This window comes from Typopeltis vanoorti, chromosome 5 (genome assembly GCF_054136105.1).
Source record: "Typopeltis vanoorti isolate ZY-2024b chromosome 5, IOZ_Tvanoo_1.0, whole genome shotgun sequence".
NCBI lineage: Eukaryota > Metazoa > Arthropoda > Arachnida > Uropygi > Thelyphonidae > Typopeltis > Typopeltis vanoorti.
Window position 1 is genome coordinate 3,670,001 of NC_143553.1, and position 24,060 is coordinate 3,694,060.

Genomic DNA, 24,060 nt, shown 5'->3' on the forward strand with positions numbered 1-24,060 from the left:
TTTCCTTCTGGGTAAAACGATTGAGAAAGACTGATCTGGACGTGTAAGATTCTTAACTGCGACAAAGTTAAGAACATTCCATTTCACATACACGGAAACAAACGGTTTCTATTACAGTATTCGCATGGACGAAACCTCTCGCAGCAAATAAATTTCTCTACAAAATACTGTTGGTTTCCAAAAATTCTGAAATAGCCTACCGTAATAATTAAAAAAAAAAAAAAGGGCCATTTACAAACAAGATCAGGAAAATAATCAAGGAAACTTCTATAATAATCTTTTTAAAAATCAGTGCAAGTTATATTTAAAAAGTAACCATTACAGTGAATTAGATCACACCAAATGTGTGCTGCGCTGACGTGTACATTTGGTATTATAAGGATTTATATACTTTTGTAAATATTATTATCTAAAATTTAAAAACAAAATTTGAATTTAAAAAAGAAAAAATTTCTCCATCCATAAGCAAGATCTACTCTCCTCTTAGGACTTCGTCACTGACTAAAGTGGTTGCTGCTCAGCAGAGCATCCGCCATCCATCTTGATCCGATGGAAATGCTGATCGCTTGGCTTTTGTTTCGGGGATCTCAATTTTAAACGCTTTCGTCACACTTCAGCATCCACTATTGAGCAGCTTCTGTTCTACTAACTTCTTGTCGCTTGCTGTTTCCAAGGTCGCCGTGTTTCTGCCTGCCATACGTTCACTCAATAAGAACGCGAAGCTGAGTGCATCACCAACAGCGAGGAGGTTTATGCCTTGTCACGTTTTCTGAAAGGCCACTTCACTTGCCCCATAATGAATGGAGCTATTTTTTTTTTCTGTTTCTCTCACATACACACATCCCTCGGTGGCAAATGTGCTCCATCCTAGTAGCCTGTGACAGCTCAGTTTCTGGTGCGCATGTGATAGTTGCTGCTGTTTCGACTTTTTTTTTTTTTTTTAAGTGATTCCACTAAGGAAAACTTGCAAATCATTCTTAATCATGTTAAGTTGGAATGTTTAAGACTATTCTCGAGGCAGTGAAAGTTGGTAAGCATAGGTATGCCACTTTCTTGTATATTTTGTTTACTGTCTAGTTTGTCTCTTTTGCGAGGAATTTTTTTTGGCAATTCATTTCAGTTCAATGACGGCTAGAAAAGGCCTAAATAATCTCTCTTTTCTCTCTGTGTGTGTGTGTGTGTGTGTGTGTGTGAAAGAGAGAGCATAACTCTGTCCGATATCTTTAAAAACTTAATTCAGAGAGTTGGGCTACTGAATTCAAATTTTATACACGAACAAAATATTACAAAACTGTTCTTGCTCTTCACATCACCTAAATGTAAAATTGAAGCAAAATGAACCCTCAGGATTCAGAAAATTTTGCTAAAATTTCAAGCTTGTTATTTCCAGCCTGGATGGCCGAGCGGTTAGCGCACTCTCCACCCAACAAGCTGCGGGTTCGAATTCCGCCGTGGGCATGGATGTTTGAGTGTCATTTGGCGAGAGGTGAATTTCATTGTCCGGTGGATGACCGCCATCCCGCTTATTGAAGGTCTGAAGCGGCTTAAAAAAATTCCATGTTTGGGTTTCTAGACAGGGTTTCCGAACCTGGTAAAAAAATAAATAAATATGTATATATATTATATATAAAATCAATAAAAATGGAAAAAATCATTAACCCACCCACGATGCGAATGTACGTATTGTAGGCTTTTGTGAATGGGAGCCACAAAAATATTTCTAAACAAAATATTACCCATCAATCATGAGCGTGATTACTAGGAAATTATACAACCAGTAATGTGCACAATATAAGAAAAATTTCAAGAAACAGCCATTACAAGAATCAGTTTACTCTTACTAGTCAAAGTTCCGAAGGGATTTTAATGGTTAGGAGAAAATATTTTCTTCGTGCATTAGTACCACGAATTTTTGTGGTTTCTTAGAGATTATAGCCAAAGAAGGTCAGTTATACTTTGTCTATTCTGATCATTGCGGGATTTAAAACCCCGCCACCCCATATCGGAAAGGACTAACTCGCCTTCAAATGCCAAACTATTCTAAAGCTTCTTTGCATCCTAGATTGGATCCAAACTCTGCTCTTTGCGATCAAAGGACATCGTCAATGCTGGCAGAGTTAAGAATGGGTAGGGCTAAGGAAGACCAAACGTGGAATTTTGTTCAATCCACTTCAGACTTCCAATACTGGAGGCCTGGACAGCCTCCAGCATGAGAAGCTGATCGCACATTCTGTATGTGTTCGAATCCCGTCTAGCACACGAAGAACCTTTATCAGGACATTCCACGTGAAAGGGAGTTAGATGACCTCGTACAGTGGTAGGAGGAGTTTCACCTCACAAAACAGACAAACCGGTCAAAAGAACACACTCCACTGATAGGCATAATATACCACTTGCCTCGTCCTTAATGTGGCTTCGGCGCTAACTACGAACATCCCTACTTTACACACACACACTGGACTGTGGAATTAATCTACGTCAGGAAGGCATTCACGAACATCGATGCATGCCCAATACGAGATTCAAACCTGCAGCCTGTTGATCAGCGGACACATATCCACTAAGCCAACCAGTCCGGTGGTTTTTGTGGTGATTTTTGGTGTATTCGAGTATTTCGCTGAAATAATATGCATTCTTCTTAAGCTTCACGAACCCTTAAGGTTCTTAGCTGCAAGCACCACAGTTCTCCATTTTTCCTATCCTTAGCCAACTCCTTCCAGTTTCGCAGCTTCAGCTCTTTCATGTCCATTTGAATGTTATCCATCCATCTTTTGCGGGGTCTTCCTCTAGGACGTCTTCCATTTGTGTGGCGTAAAAAGGTTCTCCTCACTAGCCTCTTATCCTCCATTCTTTCCAGGTGACCTAACCATCTCATGCGACTAGCTCTGATTTTATTACGAGTGGCTTCTTATAAAGTTCATAGAATTCTTTATTTGTTCGCCTTCTCCATTCATCTGTCACAGGATCTTTAACCGGACCAAATATTTTTCTTTAGATTTTGTTTTCGAAGAGTTGTAATTGATCATCAGCTTTTGTTATATTCCATGTCTCTGCACTACATAATACGACTGGTCTAATTAGCATTCTGTAGGTATTTATTTTAGATTCATAAGACAGATTTTTAGATGAGAGGAGGTGCTGAAGTGAGAAATATGATTTATTACCTGCTTGGATTCTCATCTTTATTTCTGTTTGGATCTTATTATCTTTAGTTATTATAGAGCTTATACATTTACATTGTATTGTGTTTTTCAATATCATGTCAGCAAATTGAATAGTTGATGACTTATTGAGATCATTACGTCTAGATACTTTTAAATATTCAGTTTTATTTTGGTTAATATTAAGATATTTTTTCGGAAGAGGATTTAAGGTTTATAAAAGTTTCAGTTATATGATCTGCGCTTTCTCCAATAATATCAATAACGTCTGCATACCCCAGGAATGATGCAATACTTTTCGTTGTTTCTCGAATTACTTTTTCTAAACCTATGTTGAATAGTATAGGTCAAGGGTGTTCAATCCGTCGATCGCGGAGCGATTTTTGGTTGATCTCTTGTGTATTCCTCCTTACTTACAAATTTAATTAAAACTGAAAACATATTTTATTTATCATTATTTTGTATTATTTTAATTCGCTTTAAAAGTATTGCTATTGTTTATTTTTCGTTAAAATTGTCAAATCAGTAATTTTCTTATAAGTCCGAGGAAAAGGAATTAATTTGGATCAGTGGAAGTCAAACAGCAAGCCGAGTGAATACGATTATAAGCAAAGTGTAAAAACTCGATTTGTAGCTTAAATATTCCAAAGCACATTACATCGATTTTTTTTTACTTAGGTCAAGTCCCACTGAATATTGTAAAAAAATAAACTTTGTTTGTCTCGGTATAGTTTGTATTAGATGTTTTTGTAAATAACTCTTTTGAAGCTAACTGTATATACTGCTTTAATAAGAATATGTTAGAGTGTTAAAACAAAGGCATTATTTTTGTTGCCGAAGCTGTACATGGCGGCATTAGAAAGATTGTTATTGAAACTTGTATGTATGAGAAAGGCTTGCAGGCTCTAAGTGTAAACATCTAAGACGTCAGTCAGAAAGAGTTCAAACAGCTTTCCGATGGCCGACAACTTACAATCAAAAGAAAGCGGAGGAGAACAAAAGGCGTGCCGAACTTGAAACTTAAGATGAAAGACTCATACCGATTCTTTGGGTGTTGCCTAACTTCATGCGAGGTCTCAGAGGAGGCCTAATAAAAAGGGACTGAAGCAAGCAGAAGGGGTTCGGTTCCAGCATTGCTGTCAGAGAGGAGACCGCCCGGTCCAGAGTCGCCGTCGGAGAGACTGCCGGGATCCACGTTGCTTGAGAGAGGAGTTTTCCGCTTCCAGAAAGGAGCTTCTCGGTTCGAGATGTCGCTAAAGAGAGAGCAGACAAGGTTTCAAATTGCGAAAGGAAGAGTTCCAATTGTCGGAGAAACGTTTCCAGTCCAGGTTAATGTCAGACATTCATCAGTGTGTTGCGTTTTCATTACAATTTGATGAATCAAACGACTTCACTGATATTACCCAGTTAATGGTATTTATTCGCATGGTATTTCAAGATTATTCAAGTGAAGAATTTTTGAAAATTATACCATTGTTCGGAAGGACTAGGGGAGAAGACATTTTTTCGGCATTTGATGAATTTGTGAAACAACACAAACGTCCGATTTTTAAACTTGTGTCTATTACTACTGATGGTGCTCCTGCAATGATAGGTAATAAATCAGGCTTCATTTCATTATGTAAAAACGATGACAGATATCCAGATTTTTTAACCTACCGCTGTATTATTCACCCACAAATACTGTGTAGTAAAAGATTAAACACAAAAGATGTTTTGGATATTACATTTAAAATTGTAACTTCTGTTTGAGGAAAAGCCCTGCCACGGCGGTTATTTAAATTACAGGCACATGATGATAGGGAACTTCTGTTGTACAATAATGTTCGCTGGCTCAGCAGAAGTCAATTTTTAGAAAGATTTCTTGCATTAATAAACGATATAAAATTTTTTCTTGATGAAAAAGGAGATATTTATCCACAATTGGGTGATAAAAGATGGTTGTTACACTTATCATTTTTAGGAGATTTCTGTACGAAATTAAGCAATTTAAATTTAGAGTTACAAGGTAGAGATAAAAATTTAATTGACATGTTAAGTTCAATAAAAACTTTCCAACAATACTTACTTTTATTAAAGAAAAATATAAATGACCGCGAATTTAGACATCTCCCATATTTATTAAAAGTTTTTGAACAAAATCAAGAAATGCTTCGCTATGATTTAAAAGAATTTATTCGTGAAATAGAATTAGTTGAGGAAGAAATAAATTCAAGGTTTAAAGATTTTAATAAAACTGAAATTATTATATCTTTTATCAATAATCCATTTCAAGAAAACTTGAACATCTCAGAATTTCAAATAAAATTAGTGAGCTGTTTATATAAACCAAGCCGAAGTAGAACTTGAGATAATAAACATTCAGAATAGATTACATTTAAAATCAATAAACAATTAAGTCATTTGGAAGTATGTGCATGAAAAATTCCCAATATTAACTGATATCGCGCGAAAAATTCTGTCGTGTTTCGGATCGACATACTTGTCAGAATCCGCTTTTTCAAAATATGACCGTCATAAAAAATCAATTAAGAAACCAGATTACAAACGATCATTTGGATGATTGTCTGCGATTGGCCACTTCTTCATATCAACTTGACTTGAAAATATTACGAGGTCCAAACAATGCCATTCACATTAACTTTTTTTTTTTTTTTAATCAACCAGCATTTCCTGTAACTTGTGAGTTTGTAATCAATCTGCTGTTTTTTCTAACTTTGGCTTTCCAAAATAGAGAAATAAATATTTTATTCCAATATATATATATATATTTTTTTTTTCTATTAAAATAATTAAAAGTGATAAATAAATTTTTAAATACACAAAGTTTTTAGTTGTGTATTTTTTTAGTTGTTTATTTGTGATTAATCAGATATCAGGTTGGGGGAACGTGATCTATATAAGAGAGTAGATCGCCGAATAACTTTTTATAGAAAAGTAGCTCGCGTAGTAAAAAAAGGTTGAACACCACTGGTATAAGTGAATATCGCATCTCCGTGTTTTAAACCTGTGGAGATGTTGAATGGCTCTCATGAAACGTTGTTAGCGAGGACTCTATATTGATTTTCCTGTACACACATTTTGACCAATACGATTAAATTTCTGTCAATAAAGAAATAGGACTTTATTGTATTCTCAATTTTTCTTTAGAATTTGTCTCAAGGGAAAAAGGTGATCAATGGTTGATCGATTTCTTCTGAATCCTGCCAGATATTCTCCGAGAATCTCCTCTGCATATGGGATAATTCTTTTTAGGATAATATGAGACAGGATTTTTTAACTAGCATTTAAAGGTGAGATGCTTCTATAGTTTTCACATTTCCTTTTATCGCATTTTTTCTCGTTGGGGATTATTATTGATTCTTTCCAGTCTTCTGGCAGTTTTTCCTTTTTCCATATGAGTTTAATTAGTGCAAACATTTTGTTAGTTAATTCTTTTCCTCCGTATTTAATTTGTTCACATTTGACTTTATCAAATCCTGCAGCTTTATTATTTTTAAGAGTTTTAATGCTTGTTTCTATTTCACTGAATGATGGCTCTTTGACTTCCGGTTCACAAGTAGAGTAAATTCTGGCGAGGATTGTTGCTTTGGGATTTTGACAGTTTAGCAGCTGTTTGAAATAATATGCATTGCATGAACAATTTATTTGGTTCTCACTTAGGTTTTGCAATCAGCTTCTGGTTCTAACTTTAAGACAGCGATATAAATTGGCAGTGACCTTTATAAAGGTCATATCGATTACTTGATATGCGCTTTGTTAAAACAAAACTAGCACAGTGCTATATTTCAGAGAAACCTGATTTGCACCACATCTGAATGCAACTGAGTCCCTCTTTTCTTTTGAACATGATCACTTGTGCATATCATTGCCAATACCAGTTTGTGATGAGTCGAGTGTTTTGGCCATTCTTCAATTAGCATAAAACCACGTGTGATTGTTAGACAGAAAAGATAAAACGCAGTTATTATGCTTATGATCAAATAGGCACTTAAACGAGGAAAGGGTTAACAGTGCATGTTACCACATAAAATGTTTTTTTTTTTAATAATTTATAATAAACAGCATTTAACATAATATGCCGAGCTCAGTCTTACTGAGTTCAATGAATTTAATAGGGGAGCATACATTTGCCAAAATGAAGTTTGGGAGCAACTCTTTGTGATCGGTTCGTAAATAATATCCCACTTCCTCTTTGCTTAGAAAGGGTTTACAGTGAAAAGTGGAATGCTCATAGCTAATAAGATACGCAATGATTTGTTTCCGTTTTTCTTTTTTTATTACCAATCTGTTGTCAATTTTCGGAGTATGCGCTTCAGGATTAAAATTATAAAACTTGTGCACTTTCGTGTGGTGTTGCGACAAAGGAAATAAACAAAGAGGATGGGGGAAGGAATGCGCGAGATCCCCATCGCAGTGATTTAAATTTCTTCAAAAGCAATTCGTTTCTGAATAAACCAGCTCAAATTCAATGTGGATTTATTGAAGGAAATCGAAAAAAACAAACAACCATGATGGCCGAATTAAAATGGTCCACTCCCCGTGCAGATTAAATTTATCTGTTTATTTTTAACATGGCACAAGACACGCACCATTTTAACCGAATGATTCGCTCGGCTGAATTTCTAATAACAGAAACCTGGAGCAAACAGTAATCGACCCTTGCTACGGATTTAATAATCGGATCAACCAGCATGTCCAGGGAAACATTATCTGGCATATGAAAACCACACACACACACACACACACACACACACACACACACACACACACACACACACACACACACACACACAAAAAAAAAAAAAAAAAAAAAAATTGCATTCAAATTTCAGATTAGTCTGAGCTGCGAAAAAAAAAACAAAAAAACTATGTTGCTGAATGCGATACTTTTTTTCCCATTCTCAGAATGAAAGAAAATGAAATGTGCCCGCAGAGCGTACAAGCACACCATTCAGATTTTTTTTTTTTTTTTTTTTTTTACAAGTAGATAACCTCCCTGTCAACTGAAAAACTGAGGTCAGTGCCCCCCCCCCAGCTTTTCGCAATTCATTTTAATTTATACGTTTAAACAAATATTTAAATTAAAAACGCATACTAATTTGAATGTTAATTCACTCATTTTTCTCTTTCCTTCCCTCCTTCCTCGAAGGACTAGAAGGATCTCTTTTACACCTAGCTGATTGTTAGTAATCGGTAGGCAGCCTGTTTGAATCCCCGTCTCCGGTAATTGAGTTCATGGCTGTACGGTTTCAAGACTTCTGGAAAGCGATTACTGCAGACAACTCTCGCCATGTCGTGTTCCCAAATGCTAACTGGTATTAATTTCTGAAATGTAACCCGCTACAGAACTCGTGCTTTTTTTTTCCCTAAGGGAAAAAAAAAAAAAAAAAAGAAAAGAAGAACACTATTTGCCAGTGTTAAAGATAGACTAACGTGGAAGCGGCTAAAAAAGCCTAGAAAGTTCCCACAGAAGCTAACCAAGTGCGTTCTGATGTTTAACATTACGGAAGTTGAAGCGAGAAAATTTATTTGAAAAAATTTCATTACAAAATATATATTTACTTTTCTCCTAATTTTAAGTTTGTCGTATTAAGATAATTCGGACACAAGCGATGAAAAGAGAGATTTTCTGAGTCACATGAGAACTAAACCGATAAAATAATAATAAATAATTAACTTCATTATGGTCTAGAAATAAATTGTGTGTTTTTCATTTTGTTCCCGCTGATTTCTTCTCCCCTACAAAACTATTTTTCGTATAATGAGCGACAATCGCACTTTAACAGAAACAAGACTCCCGGGACAAGCAAATATACGAGTAAAATGGCGTTTATTATTCGTTTATTCTTGAAGAACCAGTTTGGATTCTGACAGTGCACGCACTGCTTAACTTATGCATTCTAAGATCGCCATAAACTAACTTGAGCTATGTTTGTAGACTGGAGAAAGCGTCTTACACATTATCCCATGATAATTTAAGAGAAAAAAAAAAAAGAAGAAACCTTAAGCCTGTCGGAAATCAGAGGCTCTGCAGTTTAACAGTTAGATCGCAAAAAAGTAAAGAAAATAAAAACGACAGCAGTTTCCTTTAGCTACATAATATTCCTCCGTTTTTTTTTTTTTTTTTTTTTTTTTTTTTTTGTGCCTGGAGCATTATTACTTATGATCTACATCAACGATTTCTGTGGCCTACATTTATCGTGTAAAATAAACACCTTCGCAGATGACACGCGCTGATTTTCACTACAAGTAAAATGAGGTAAACACAGATCTAAAATAATGAAACTGGTTCCATGCTAATTAAATTACTCTCAATGCAGAAAAAAAAATTTTTTTTTTTAATTGAGAAAGACGACCTTTAGTAAAAACGTCTCTTTCACCCCTATACTACTACATAATTAGAAGTGCAAAAATAACTAAAATTGCAAAATTGATAGAAAAGGAGAATATGATATTATTCAGGATTAAAAATAGACAGAAACGTAAGCTGGAAAACACCTATTCAAAGTATGCTTTTTTTATTTTTTATTTTTTTTTTTTTTATAAATGAACAATCATAGTGTTAAAAGTTTATTTTTCACTTGGTTAGAATATAATAAATTTAGTTTAATCCTTTATCCAAGTGTGAGCAAACAAAGTTTGCGCCTGAAAGTATCTTCAGGACTGGGGTGAGGTGGTACAACACCTCACCCCAGTCCTGAAGTGGGTGGCTCCCACTGAAGAGACCTCAATAAAGGTCGAAACTAGTCTGGGTATGGCCCTTCCCTTAATGCATAACATTAGACATATCCGCAAGGAGATGTGTTTTGCATTATGGGAGATAACTGAGTTAGGAATGTTGGTAGTTTGCTCCACCTTTGCAAAGAGTCTCCCTGGTGTTGTACCACCTTACCTCAGTCCTGAAGATATTTTCAGGCGCAAACTTTGTTTGCTCACACTTGGATAAAGGATTAAGCTAAATTTATTATAATCATATTGTTATTTTGCCTGCATGCCGACTATTGTACACGACGGTTTTCTACGCTGTACAATGGAACTAATCAAACGTTATGAGTTGTGAATATACCCTGTTAGAGATCTTATCCCAATAGGCAATGATATATCTACGCAATACTGCTGTTCTTAAAATCTGCTGATCATTATCCTGGGAATACACGCTTCGAATCCAGAAAAGTAGTCCTGAAATATGTCTTCCAAGAAGCAAGCCTCTCTTAATAAGAACCAAAAAAAATCTAATCACAGAGTAATTAAATTTCTATAAGAATATTGAAATCTGTTTAGAATAAGTGTATAAATTTAGAATGCTATAATAATCACATGAGTTGATATCTGATTCTGTGAATACACTTTTATCCCTCCGTTGATTGTCCCAAAACTTCATTTATCTTACGGGTTATCTTTTATGCCGTCTTTTGTTGGGGAATTTTGAAATACTTTGTAAATGTGATCTGTGGTTACTATTTTATGCACACAACGTAAAAACAGTTTATATGAATAATAAAGAATAACAAAGTCGCCTAATACAGCTTAGAGTTGAAAGTGATCTTCGATGATTTTTTATCTACTCTCTCGATATAAAACGAGAAGCCTTTTTATGTAACGTTTTTGTGTCACGTTTTTTGTCAAGTTATTTCAAACGTTTAGAAACTCGGGGCTACACCGAGTGTCGAGTCTTCAAAATTCGAGTCATCAGAATTCAAGGAGAACCGGCCTACTAGTCCGGAACACGGGGGGGGTTGGAGCCGTAGGCGCCAGGGGGAAGAGCCCCCCCCTAGAAGAATATAATTTCAATTTCTTTCAGAAAAAAAAAAACTTTCTTTTCTCTTTTAAAAAGAAATACAACCTGCTTAAGACTGTTACTTGGTTACTCCTGGAAGGATCATATTCGTAATTCCACTATTTCAGAAGAGACAAACCAAAAACCCTTGATTGATACCCAACGCAGACGTCAACTGAGACATCTTCCTTCTCCATACTTCGATATCTTAGTTTTATACGAATGGACAAAGACGGAGAGGAAGACCAACTAAACAATTCTGGCAGTGCATTAACAGCCTTTCAGCACTTTCTCCACAAGAAATAACTCCACTGGCTCAAAACAGAGAAACTCGGAAAGCAACATAATAATCAACTCTTTCTTATATTTATTTCGTTCGCTTCCCTATTTACAAATTGTAAACAAACCATGATGATAATGATGAGAAAAAATTACTTGGTTTACAAATCTCAAAGGGAGCTCCGATGCTTTCAAATTCTTCATTAACTGGTCATTCTAATAACGTATTGCTCCCCCTCCCCAATTAAAATAACGGATCGCAATTTCTTGGCGTTTAAGCGACCCCGTTTCCCAATGGATTCGACCACACTTAGAGATCTGTCACCCAGTACGGCTGGGGACACAGATGGACTAGCACTTGAGAAATCGGTGGCAGGTTGGCCGACTAGTTAGCGTACCCGCTCTTCAACCAACAGGTTGTGAGTTCAAATGCTGCCGAGGACATGGATGTTTATGATTGCCTTTTATTATTATTACGTGACACCTCCAAGGAGTCAAAAAACTCATCGAGGAAGGACACCTGCTCTGTCTCCACCACTCAATCCACCAACTACACCAACGCCATCTACCGCCCACCACCACTAGTATTTTCACAGACAATCACAAACATCTATGCCCACGGCGGGATTCGAACCAGCAGCATTTTGGCTGGAGAGCGGATATGCTAACAACTCGGCCAACCAGGCCGGCGGGCTTTCAGGTGGGAGATGAATTTCATCGCTCGGTATAACACCGTCCGCTTACTGGAGGCCTGAAGTGGCTTGAAAAAGTTCCATGTTTGGTCTGTAGAGCAGGATTTCCGGACTATGTAAAAATAAATTGAAAATACAAGAAAAATAAAATAAAATTGATAATAAATAGAAAAATTTCCTTAGCCCACCTACGGTACTTCTTGTACCATGGTTAGGCTAAATTAGTAAATGACCTTTCGTTGGTGAGAGCAACATAAAAAAAAAAAACGTTTTTTTTTTTTTTCCTCTAGAAAAAGCGTTATTTAATTTAGTTCTTGAGGCAAATGCTCCAACTGCCCATTCTAGTGCTGGACACAGGAATGGTCGTCCTGTTAAGTACGCGCACAAGAAGCCATTTCAAATCCCGAATCAAGTTAGATGCTTTAAAAATAAATTTTAAAAACTGTCTACGAGAAGCCCGGATGGCGAAATTCTTCTGAACAGGCCTTAATAAATACTTATCCTTAATAAATACCCTATAGGGCATTTATAATCAAGAAACATTTCCTCTTCCTTCTCCCTTACTTTGACCCCCATATAATATCAGAGGTTGTCCTCTGTTTCGGCAAGAGATCCGATGAGTTGGTGCGTGTTCTTGACAAATAAGGATCAGGCAGCAAAAAACGAGCAATTGCTTATCGCTATCCTCTTGTCCACAGTAATGATTACTGCACACGGGTGTTTATCGCTGATAAAAGATAAGCATTTACGATCTCCTGCAGACCGAAGTGTTTGGATTTGGAATTTATTCTCGGCTGAGGTCAATCATTTTATTAGCGGGGTCGGACGAATGTAAGCATGCATTCGTATTCCGAACAACGATGCTGTCACCTTTATTTACGAGGGTGTCAACACATTTAAATCCTTCTGGTTTGCAGAGATAATCAGGTTAACTTTGTTTTGCAATTTTAATTTAATAGAAATCTGGCAAAAAAATCACATTTGACATTATTTCCGTTTCTCAATCACATGTTTACTTTCATCAGATGAAGAAGGTCTGCTATTTCCAACATTGTTATTACAATGTAGATTATCGGGGTGATTCCGGTTGCTCTCAAATATTTCACCACGAACGATTTCATAAGTTTATAACAGATGCATTTATGCGAGTCCGTCTACGAAAAAGTCGTAAACCTATCATAACATTTAGGTACCATAGGTGGAGGGTTAGATAATCTGGAATGCTCTTCTAGACACCAACGAAGATTTTTTCTGTAAGGCTGGCTTGTGATCAGCTTCAAAATTCTGCTGAACAGTGAACTATTACAATTTGCACTGATTTTATTTATTTGTTTATAAAATTTTGACTGGGATTCCCTAGGAAAGAGAAACAATGTATAACACATTAACACTCTGGGTGGTTCAAAGGTCAGATAGGCTGGAAAAAACTTCTCGGGAAAGCGTCCATTGCAAATCTCATTTCCAAAAAGACTCGTAGATGGAACTTCCCGCGATGGAAAGTTAGCTGCGTTGCCTCAACGGACAATAAACATGGATTGGATTGGATTTCTGTTGGATGGTATTCTGTTTAAGTCTGGAGTGTGTTTCTATCTCTTGAATGGCAAGGGATCTGGATACAAAGAATTGCAATGGACAGAATGCCGCTTACATTTATACCGACATAACAGATATATTAGAAGGATCAGCAACCACAAATCCCGATCTACAGTAAAAGGATTGCTGAATTAAAAGTCGAAATGCAGGAAGGGAAATCTGTTTCACATAAACAAGCAATGTAGAGGAGGAGCCGAATTTACTAAACTTGTCTCCCCCAGAAGATTTCGCTTCGTCTATCTGCATTCCAATTCCCGAAAAAGAGCTGCAGCATGTGAAAAACCACGCTTCTAACTCACTTATTGAAATCATCGCTGAAAACAGTTTGAAATGCCCGCGTAGCTTCAGAGTCACTTCCGTAACACTCGATGAGCAAAAGGAAAACCCTTATGGGTTCGATTCCAGTCACCGAATAAAGGTGCTATTTTTCTTTTGAGCGGTTCCACAATTAGTCAATCTCCGGTGCACGATTACGGGGGTTTCTGTTTGTTTTGTTTATTCTTGGAAGAACTCCTCCGCAAATTAGTCACGGTTTTTAACGTGAGATAGTGCAGCTGCGTGCCCTATTCAAATCGCAACCTTTCACCCGTTGCGGAACTAGGACAGCGCTGCGATGACGAATGGAGGAATCCGACCGGCAACGTTTTACAAAAACGAGGAATAAGCAACCCCTTCTGGAAAATAAGTTATTTTGAGATTTTATTTATAACTAGAAACTTTGTTCATGGCAAAAGTGAAAAAAAAAATAATACAATGAAAATGCCAGGGCGATCAGGAAACTAAAGAGAGAAAGAACCAAACTGCATTATTTCACCGATATTTTCTAGTATATAATAAAATGTTCATTTTTTTTGGGGGGGGAAACGGAAGTTAACCATTCTCCCCCCTTAGATGCAAAAATTTCGCTATATTTTTTTGCAACAAGCATTGCTAGAAGTACATCACAAGCACAACGCTAAATCCCACTGCTCAGAACAAATTTCTCCTGAAAGGTATTTTGAAGCTGCCGAAGTCTGAAACATTCTGATATTGCATGCATGCACGGATCGTTAAATGAAGTTATCCAGCATGTGGTGGGAATCAATATGTTGCACTCGGGAAGAATTAAAACTCATGTAAATATCACTCAAGCTCATCTTTCCAAGAAAGTCACTCGCAGCTTTGCTCACCTTTACAAAGCAGACGCGACTCTGCTCGTGTTATTACTGCACTGGCCGTGATGTGTTTGTTGTTTCTGATATGCAAAAAACTATTGAAGGGTTGGGTTCTCTGTATTTTGAATTTAATAAGGTATTAAGTTACTTTTAAACATTTGCTTGCTTCTAACTGGTTCCAGTTTTGGATATGTATATTATTCCCCCCCCCCCCATACTAAAACAACTGAGATTTCTACAAACCACAAGTCTGCAGCATAATTAATAGAAAATGGGAACAAAAATAAATGGCTGTTTTAACACCGTTTTGCGGATGACACACTGCGCTAATTATATGGAATCAAAGCTCGTAAATCACAATTAATACGGAACTAAAACTAAATGTACGAAACAAAATATGACAATAAATATAAAAACGAGAAACCCAAGCTAATAATAATAAATAAATAAAAACAGAGCAAACTTCGTAACTATCTCATCAGCAAGGAGGATATGCTACGTAATAATAAAGATAAAACACAGTTAACTAGACGAATTCTTATTAGTTTCGAGGGGTGTAAGGAGGAACATATTAAGAAATTACACACATTTTAATATAATAAGGGACTTAAAAAAAAAAAAAAAGACGGGTATTCCGTGACCATGATTACGAGACGTTTCAACAGAATGTAATCAACACAGCGAATGCCTTCAGGATAGAGAATCCAAGAAGAAAATTAGAGGTCTCACGGACTGAAGAAATAACAGATGAAGAGGCCCTTAGGAGCAAAAAGGAAAAAAAGGGAATTGGTAAACAATCACATGGAAAGAAAATAAGCATGGCAGGTTGTCCTAAGCGGAGAAAGGGGGGGAATCAGTACGAACGACCCACTGTGCAGAACAGAAGGTAAAAAAAAAAAAAAAAAATAAGCAGTAACAACAGTAGGAAGCAAGCAATAGCTTAATGGGGTTATTCGATGGTCAAGTGAGAATGTTACGGAAAAACAACAAACCTGTCAGAAAACAGAAATGTTTGGCGGGGAATACTTGCTAATACCCCTAAGTCGATGTCACAGGAAAAAGCGAAGATTTATTTTTTATTTCTCTCTTATATTTTCAGAGTTACAGAGCGTATATTAAATAGCGTTCAAATTCAAGTTTGAAAGGAGAGAGAAAGCGTTGATCAGCACCGCGATTTTACAATCGAAACCTTGCAATAAGAAACAAATTCCAATTCATTTCGAAAGCTTGGTAACGAAGCGGTGTTCTGCGGTACCAAGAGGAGCTTTTCTTCTTTTTTAGTGCCTCTCAAGCGCAAATGCTGTAAGCATACATCAGTACTATTGACTGGGCTGAGACTGCATCATTCGGAAATCCTGCTCTCGACTGGACCAAACATGGAACTTTTTCAAGCCACTTGAAAGCCCCCTGAAACAAGTGGAGTGATGGCCCCTCACAGGGCGAATGAAATTCATCTCTCACTTAAAGACAATGACAACAGTCACGGTGAGGACGTATGTTAAAGCGATACGAAATTATGACAAAATCGACATAACAAAACTTAACCTTTTCAGCCTACCAAACGTTTCTTCAGCACCTTCTTCCATTTCATTGTTCGACCGCATAAGCGTGCTTGTGCCTTCGATGAACATGGGAGTTGAATAAAATCTTCCTTCGTGGGAAGGAGCCAGCAAACAATCTTAATAGCGGTTGACAGGATTTTTTGTGTATGTGTGTGTGTGTGTGGTAATCTTGCATCTACGAGACAATCTCAGTGGTGTGTGCCATACTCAGAAGGACAACATTTTATAACGAATAGAATGGAAACTGGCAGGAAATAAAGAATTAAGCAAACGAAATTAATAGCAAGTAACAGAAAGCTCTGATTGGATGGAAAAAAAATCATGCGACACGCGTATCCGCATCCTGTCTGTAAACTAGTTTGTGCAGTTCCTTTTCTGCATTACCCTGAAAGAATTGCGTTTAAATACCGAACGCTTAATTGTAACTGTATGCGTCACCAAGCGGTAATTTAGAAATAAATTCTAAAAAAGACACATCTACGTCACTCCTTCGATAAACTACCCCTACAACTGGACGTTTTATTATAGTATACTGTACCCATCTGTCCTTCAGGAAGAGGCGTTGTTTGTTTTCACGTTCGGATACTGCTTGTGCGCTATCAGCCACTCACTCGCTTCCCACATTACGATGAGAAGCGAATGTATCTGAGTACAGTAATCGTGGAAGGACAAGCTAACCGGCTTTTGGGCTCCTTCCAACAACTGCCTTTGCAATTCTTCACGAAACTCCTTGATAACATGTGCTGAGTGTTTAAAAGTTGTGCGGTACATCAAAGAACCAACGCAAGTCTATTACATGGGGGGGGGGAGCTGCTAACAGAACCGGATCAGGAAGCAATTACAGCGAACCTGTAGCTTCTCAGATTTGGAGCTAAGTTGCTATCGTGCATGGATTAAATAATAAGGCATACTCTATTTAAGATGCTGGGATTCAAGACGATTAAACTCCGTGTGGTTTCTTGAAGAAGAAAACTTTCAGTGATGAACTAAGATTTTGATATGTTTTTCGTGAAATAACGGTTTATAACCGAGATTTGTATTTTATATATAAGGAGGCACAAACATCTTTTAACTGGAGTAATGATTTAGCAGCAGTGAATGCGATTTCTTTAAGGAAATCACATTTTCACACAGGAACCTTTATAGCAGAAGTCTTTACCATCTGCTATAAAGTTTCTAAACGTTTCACTTATAATTCTCACGCTGTTAGGAATTCATGAACAAGCCTTCCACAAATTTCATACGCAAATTCTCATTACATTTTATAAATTCATAAGTATTTCGTGTGGATATGCTAATATAAATGCACAGAAGTAAAGAGTTTGGTATTCTAATAATGATATTAATCTGACCTGATCGATACATGACGTTGTATCTTTTGCAGCCGCCACCCGCCGAGTAAGGAAATGTACCGCTAGCAATTGCAGAATCCGAGTCGCTGTGGTAACCGGAGATATCGCTGCTGCTGTCATCATCATCGTCTGCAACCTCTTTCATCAGCTCTAACACTTGTTCGCAGCCATGAGAGATGCGCATCAGAACTGGGGCCACAACCGATCCTGTGTTGATGTCTCGCACTTCCTTGCGGAGTTGGGTGAACTGAAAGAGCACATCTTTGTCGAATTCGATCCGTTTCTGCAAAATTCTCAACAGCATCTCCAGCGAGTGATCGGTCAGCGTAGGCTCGATGGCATTTAACAGCGTCTTATTTTTAATTAACCTCTCTTGGATCTCCTCCTGTCGGAGACTTAACTGACGCTGGTGACTTGCTTTAGTGGGAGCAGGTCCGTATGATACAGATCTGGTCACGGGCTGTTTCGAAGTCAGACTTAGTTCTTCGAGTTTCTGCACAACTGTCTTGTACTGGTGGATCACTCGATCAAACTCCACTTTTAGAGATTCATGAAGATTCATGAGGCTGTCATCAGAGGCGCCTACCAGCCCATGCTGACCCATTCCTTCTATGGCTTTATCCAGAGCCTTTTTCTTTCCATTCAGTTGCTTTTTTATCCGGGAATCTGATAAAATGATCACCTGAAATAGAAATGAATAAATCTGGTTATATTTGGTCTCTTAAATTCTCTCTTATTACCAGAAATTATCTTTCACTCGTGTATGCGAAAAAATAAATACGCCAAATGTAAAAAAACTGATGTATGAGAGAAAATACCCCCGAGATATTCCTTCATTTAAGTTATCTGATGAAATATAAATTTTAAATCAGGTTAACCAAAGTAGAATATTTTTGTGATCTGTTTGAATTGTAAAAATAAAGAAATGTAAACAATGTCATTTCTATTACAGAAATAAAATGGCTTATCCCCCCCCCCCCCCCGCCACCTGATCTGCTCAGTTAACACGTGCTTTTGAAACGTTTCTGGACGATTTTTGATTTAAAAGAGAACTCGCGAGAGCTTAAAATTTCTACAAATGCGATAAAAAGTTTTATCTCGAGGCAGTGGAGGTTCCCTCAATTCGATGCAAATGCACATCCCCATCCCGTGAGCTGAGTTTGGAGATTTACCGAGTCTCTTTCTAAAGATCCTCAAAGCCCATTTTCTTCGATTTTGCATTAAATGAAAATTTAAGCGGCGTCGATTTGCGGAAAAAGTTCCTAAATATTTCATTCGCAGGACCACTAAAACCTCGCACTTCGATTTCCCATAAATTGTGGACACTTAACCGATCTAAGGAAGCGCTTTATAATTAGCTGCGTTACAGATATACGTTTGCAAATCACGGTGTGTAACAGTTACTTCTCTCTCGTTCCTTTTGTTCAATTCGGTGATGGGAGGAAAAAAAAAAAAAAAAAAAAAAAAAAACGGTCCTCCGTAAAGGTGATTTTTTTCGAAATCAAAAGGTTTTTCATGGTGTGCTATTATTTTCGTGGTGTAATTCAATCTTTCGCATTGTTTTGGCTTTATCGTCGATTTAATTAATGATGTCACTCGATTCTCATTATTATCAAAATTAGTTCGTGCTATTGAACAGCCTCACGAAATACAAATAAGAATTCAGCAATTAACTCATTCACGTTCAATCAAAAAACCGAACCGAACTGTCAGTAATTAGGGATGGGAAATGTTCTCTCCCATAAATAGAAAATATTACATTGCGAATAAAAGTCGGAATTTTCAAACCTGAAAGCGAAATGGAGATAATCCGGTGGAATTACAGAACGCTTAAATTAATTCCTCGTACATGAATGCACATTTAAATCAATAGCCTTAAAATATATAAAAGAAATAATGGCATAGTGTTAGCACAAGAAAATTATAAAAGACAATTTTTTTTCTTGTTTTAATCCAAGGGCAAACAAACAAAAAGTTTGCACGCGAAATATCTTCACGACTGGTCTGCTTGTACAGAGCGGCCGTTGTCTCCACATCAATAAGGCACAGCGCACTTTGTTTCCGCCGTGTCACCACCATCCAGAAGGATTTCGAACTTTACTGAGGTCCCAGTGGAGGCAAAATCTCGGGAGATAGCGAGGTTCTTAAAGTTCTTAAAAGAACTGGGCGATGGACTGAGTCCTTGACTCTTTATCCCGTCATCTGAATGAAGATAATCTGTGTGGATGGAGTGTTGTTGAGCTAAAAAGCTCTAGTCATGGCTGGGTAACGGCAATAGCCGAGCCTCAGTTAAAACTTCATTGGCTATAGCATTGCCATTTGCCACCCTGGAAGTCCTAAAAAGGACTTTTTTTTTTTTTTTTTTTTTTTCGAGGTTAAATCAATGCAAAAATCTTATATTTTCCATATATAAGTAATAAAATGGTGTATCAACATATGAGAAAATATTCTGGATCAGGAGGAAAATTTGGGGTTGCAGAGTGAATTACGCGAGAGAAGAAAATATATTCATGTTTTAAAACAATATAATTTCCTGTCAAGTAAACTTACTTTGAAACCAAGTGAAAAAAGCTCTTTTGTGTGCAAGAGTTTTGATGCTTCTTTCACAAGACCCCACGAAAATAATTACAAATAGCAGTCGAAGCAGCAATCAGAAAGGTAAATGTAAAATATTTCATCTTAGAAATCAGGGACAAAACTCGACCTTTGGCTTTGTTCTGTGTGTGTGCGCCAAGGCTACCAAGAATTCGTTTCAGAAAGGCTTCCTATCCAGTTATGCGAGCAGTTAAAATACCCACAGAATACATGCCGTGCTTGGCGAGAATGATAGAGGGAAATGTCTTACGACCTTGCGGGGGAAATTCCTTAAACAAATGCGCTCAACCAAAGAAACATTTAATGATTCGTGTGCAGAAATTCTCTATTTAATATGCGTTGCAGTTTTTTTTTTTTTTTTTTCTATCGCCCTTTCTCCGTCGTCTTTTCCTGTAACTTGGAGTTTCATTAATCGATCGAGAAGAAACGTTGGGATATACACAGACATTAAAACATCCCTATCATCTTGAGCTCGATGAGGAATAACTAAAAACAACTCCTCATATGTACGATGCACTGCGGGATGCCTCAAGGCAAACGGCCGAGTGCAAACATGCGAATACAAATATTCGACACAATGGTTTCCGCACCGCTATGTTTTTTCATAGGACTGCTTGTAATTAAACGCTACCCACCGCAAGCACCTTTATACCGAAACTAATTTTACGGGTACTTGAGATAGCACGTGGAAAATAGTCCAATATGAGGGATCATCGAGAATTACCACACCCTCGCTTTCTTCTATTGAGGTAATCTGGCATTGGTGTCACGTCAGAGACACCGGAAACTACCAACAAGTCATAAAAGACAGCAACGCCGCTGAAATATTCCGACGGGGGGAGGGGGCGCTCTGCCAGAATAAATAAACGTAATACATTAGATTTGAGCTCTTGCAATTTCTATGAATTCATCCTCTTTTATTTTATTTTTTAATGCGAAAAGTAAAGATCGGTGTGGTATTCGACATGAGTTGTCTTGATACTGCTCTACTTAAGAAGCAATTTCCGAAGAGTCGGTATATTTGCCTTTTATTAGTAGTTTCCGCAAGTTTACTGATCCGACAGAACTGTTTCATACTGGCTGGTTCGTTCTTTATAATATGCTGGACTCAAGAGTCTAGCAATATAATAAAAACTATAAACAAAATAAAACGAACTCACTCAATATACATTTATCGACTATGATTGCCAAAAAATATGGGATACACACATTAATTGCCTGAGGCCTATGAAAGGTTTGTACACTGCCGAAAAAAAAAATTATTTATCATCTTACAATAGCGAATGCATCGGAATTTTAGTTGCTACCTCAAAGTAAGAATTCTGAGGCCACGTGGCGTAATGCAAGTCGTGTAAATTACGCAGTAGAAAGGCCATCGTACACATGAAGGCACGAAGCAGAGATCAACAAGTAAGATTAGCATCCAAATAGGGGATTTAATATAATATGAAATTAAATATTCTCATATGCAATATTCTATACATTTCGTTATGTGCATACGTATTTTTGCTGATGATATACGCAAGAGATGTGTGCTAAAAACCAAACACGAAAAAGATGATGCAAATCGAGTAATAATAAACAAAAAATAAAAAGGCAATGCATGGGAAGCAAGTACTTACATGCGATATCAAGGACCAAAAAATCAAGTGAGACAAATCACACACACCGCATCAAATGAGATGCGCTTATGTGTGTGCGCGATGTGTACATGCACACCAGAAATGATGGGATATGGAATTCTTGTTCTAAGTACATAAACGTGAGCACCAGAAACAGATGGGATTCAAACGGATATGCGAAAGATGGCGGATCACAAATCATCATTTAAAAAAAAACAAAAAACAGAGATTTTGTTGGGTGTTCCAAAAGATGAAAAATGTCCAATAAAAAAGAGGAGAAAGACTACCAAGTCATATTCTTTTATTGCGAAATATTACGACCATATGAAACAGAACAAAGAATATTTTGAGAAGAACAGATGAATGAGGAAGATACTAAGTTATGTCATGAGAACAGAAAAACATTTTGAAGAAGCACTTAGTATTACAACTTATTACTAAACATTACGATAAAGCGCAGAAATGAATGATCACGTGAACTTCAATAACCCAGAGTGTGCCAGCAGAGAAAGACAATGCAAATAGAAGAACCCTTCCCTTTTATTTTCTTTGGAAAGAGTAATACCTGAAGTTCCAGAGGAATACGAAGGAATCTGAATTGTTGGGGGGGGGGGGAGCGGAGTGGTGTTTTAAAAATATGCAGATGGCATTGACCTAACATCGCACAGAAAAGGTTTACTGAATAATATTTTGAAGGGATTACATCAAGGTCAGTTGAAGAAAACACAAAATGGAAATAAATTCCAACAAAAAAAAAAAAAATCACGCTAATAGAAGAAAAAAAAAATCAGAAGCAAAAGAAACACCGAGATACAAAACAGAACAAGTTGAACAGTTTAAAACACCTCAGCACCCAGAATTTCGGAAATAAAACCCATCGCCAAAGCCAATAGGTTTTATTTCCAAAACAGTCGCTGTTCCATTAGTACGTCGATAAAATTTAACAGGAATCGTCTGCACGGTTTAACAGCGTTCCAGACCAATGAGACTGCACTGATCGACGGGGCATGCGGGCTTTAGAAAGACCGACTCTGCAAAAAAAAATGTAAATGAAGATGCAAAAAAAAAAAAAAAATTGTGCTCGGTTATACGAAAAGACAAAATTGCAAGCAATCCATTATGTGATAGAATTATGGAAACAAACAAGCAATCGAATAATTATTAATCCGTTGAAATAATAACGAAGAACGTCCCTCAACATTTACCTCACTTGAAAATACAATCTGCCTAAAACAAAATATACAAAACGTTATCACGCTCGATATGTGAACTGCAAACGCATACAAAGAGTGCAATGTTAAGGTACTAAGAGGACTCTTCCAGGAAAGAAAAGCCGGGTGAAAGGGACTTATTATCGTAAACTAAATGACACGATATATTTAAAAAGCGTTTTAAGAATATTCGAGTGTGGCGTAAAAATAGCATTCATAAAATGCGAGTTTCCCTTACGGCTGCTGATACAATCGCATCGCTCCTTTATAAAATATTTCGTTACTGTTGGTTTATAAATAACGCGGCTTTGTTATTAATATACAAAATTATGCGCGACAGGATCATAACAGAAGTCGCATATTTAAAATGCCTAACTGTTTAAACGAGTTTTCAGTTAGAAGGGAATAAACAATAACTCTTCAAACATTACTTACTTATTCGTTACTATCGATTTATGCTTCTCATTTGTTTTCTCGACGAAGTCTTCGATGATAACATCAATTACTATTGCAATTCCGACCTTCCACCGCGGTGGAAGTCATGTGTCGCGACAAAACTGATGCATGTAGCACGAGATTCTCTCGTGCTACATGCATCACCCCCCCTCTAAATATGTTTGTGGGGCTTCCTGACATTCATCGCAACTCTTTCCACTCCTTTTCCAATTTTATTTTATTTTTTTAATTCCATATACGTAATGAAAGTACATCGACCTGTTCAGCAATGCTATCGTATCAAAGTAAACTGATGCTTATCGCTATATTAACTGTCAGTAATGAACAATAATAATTTAGAATAAGAACACGTTCAACAGGCGTAGCTCCATATTAAGCATCTAACTAATCACCATTTTACGTTCATTGTCAATAAAATTACCTACAGCGACAACGAGCAATGTGTCCAGTAATAAATAGTTTATTCGTGTTCTGTCTAACCGATCATAAACGTAATTAGAACGGTATTACCATTTCCTGCCACTCTGCCAATAATTAATTGGTAGAGTGGCAGGAAACTGCCAGTAGAGTCAGCAGCCACTTTTAAAACTACTCTCAACCGAC

At 37.0% G+C, this 24,060-nt stretch overlaps 1 protein-coding gene across 1 annotated transcript in view; it reads right to left on the reverse strand.

The window, feature by feature from the left end:
• Positions 1–24,060, reverse strand: part of LOC150106192 (uncharacterized) — a 150,792-nt gene that overhangs the window by 124,966 nt on the left and 1,766 nt on the right. Inside the window, exon 2 of the mRNA XM_090392223.1 lies at positions 17,637–18,255. Coding sequence (XP_090248349.1) covers positions 17,637–18,255 — 619 coding nt within the window. The remainder of the gene's footprint in view (positions 1–17,636; positions 18,256–24,060) is intronic.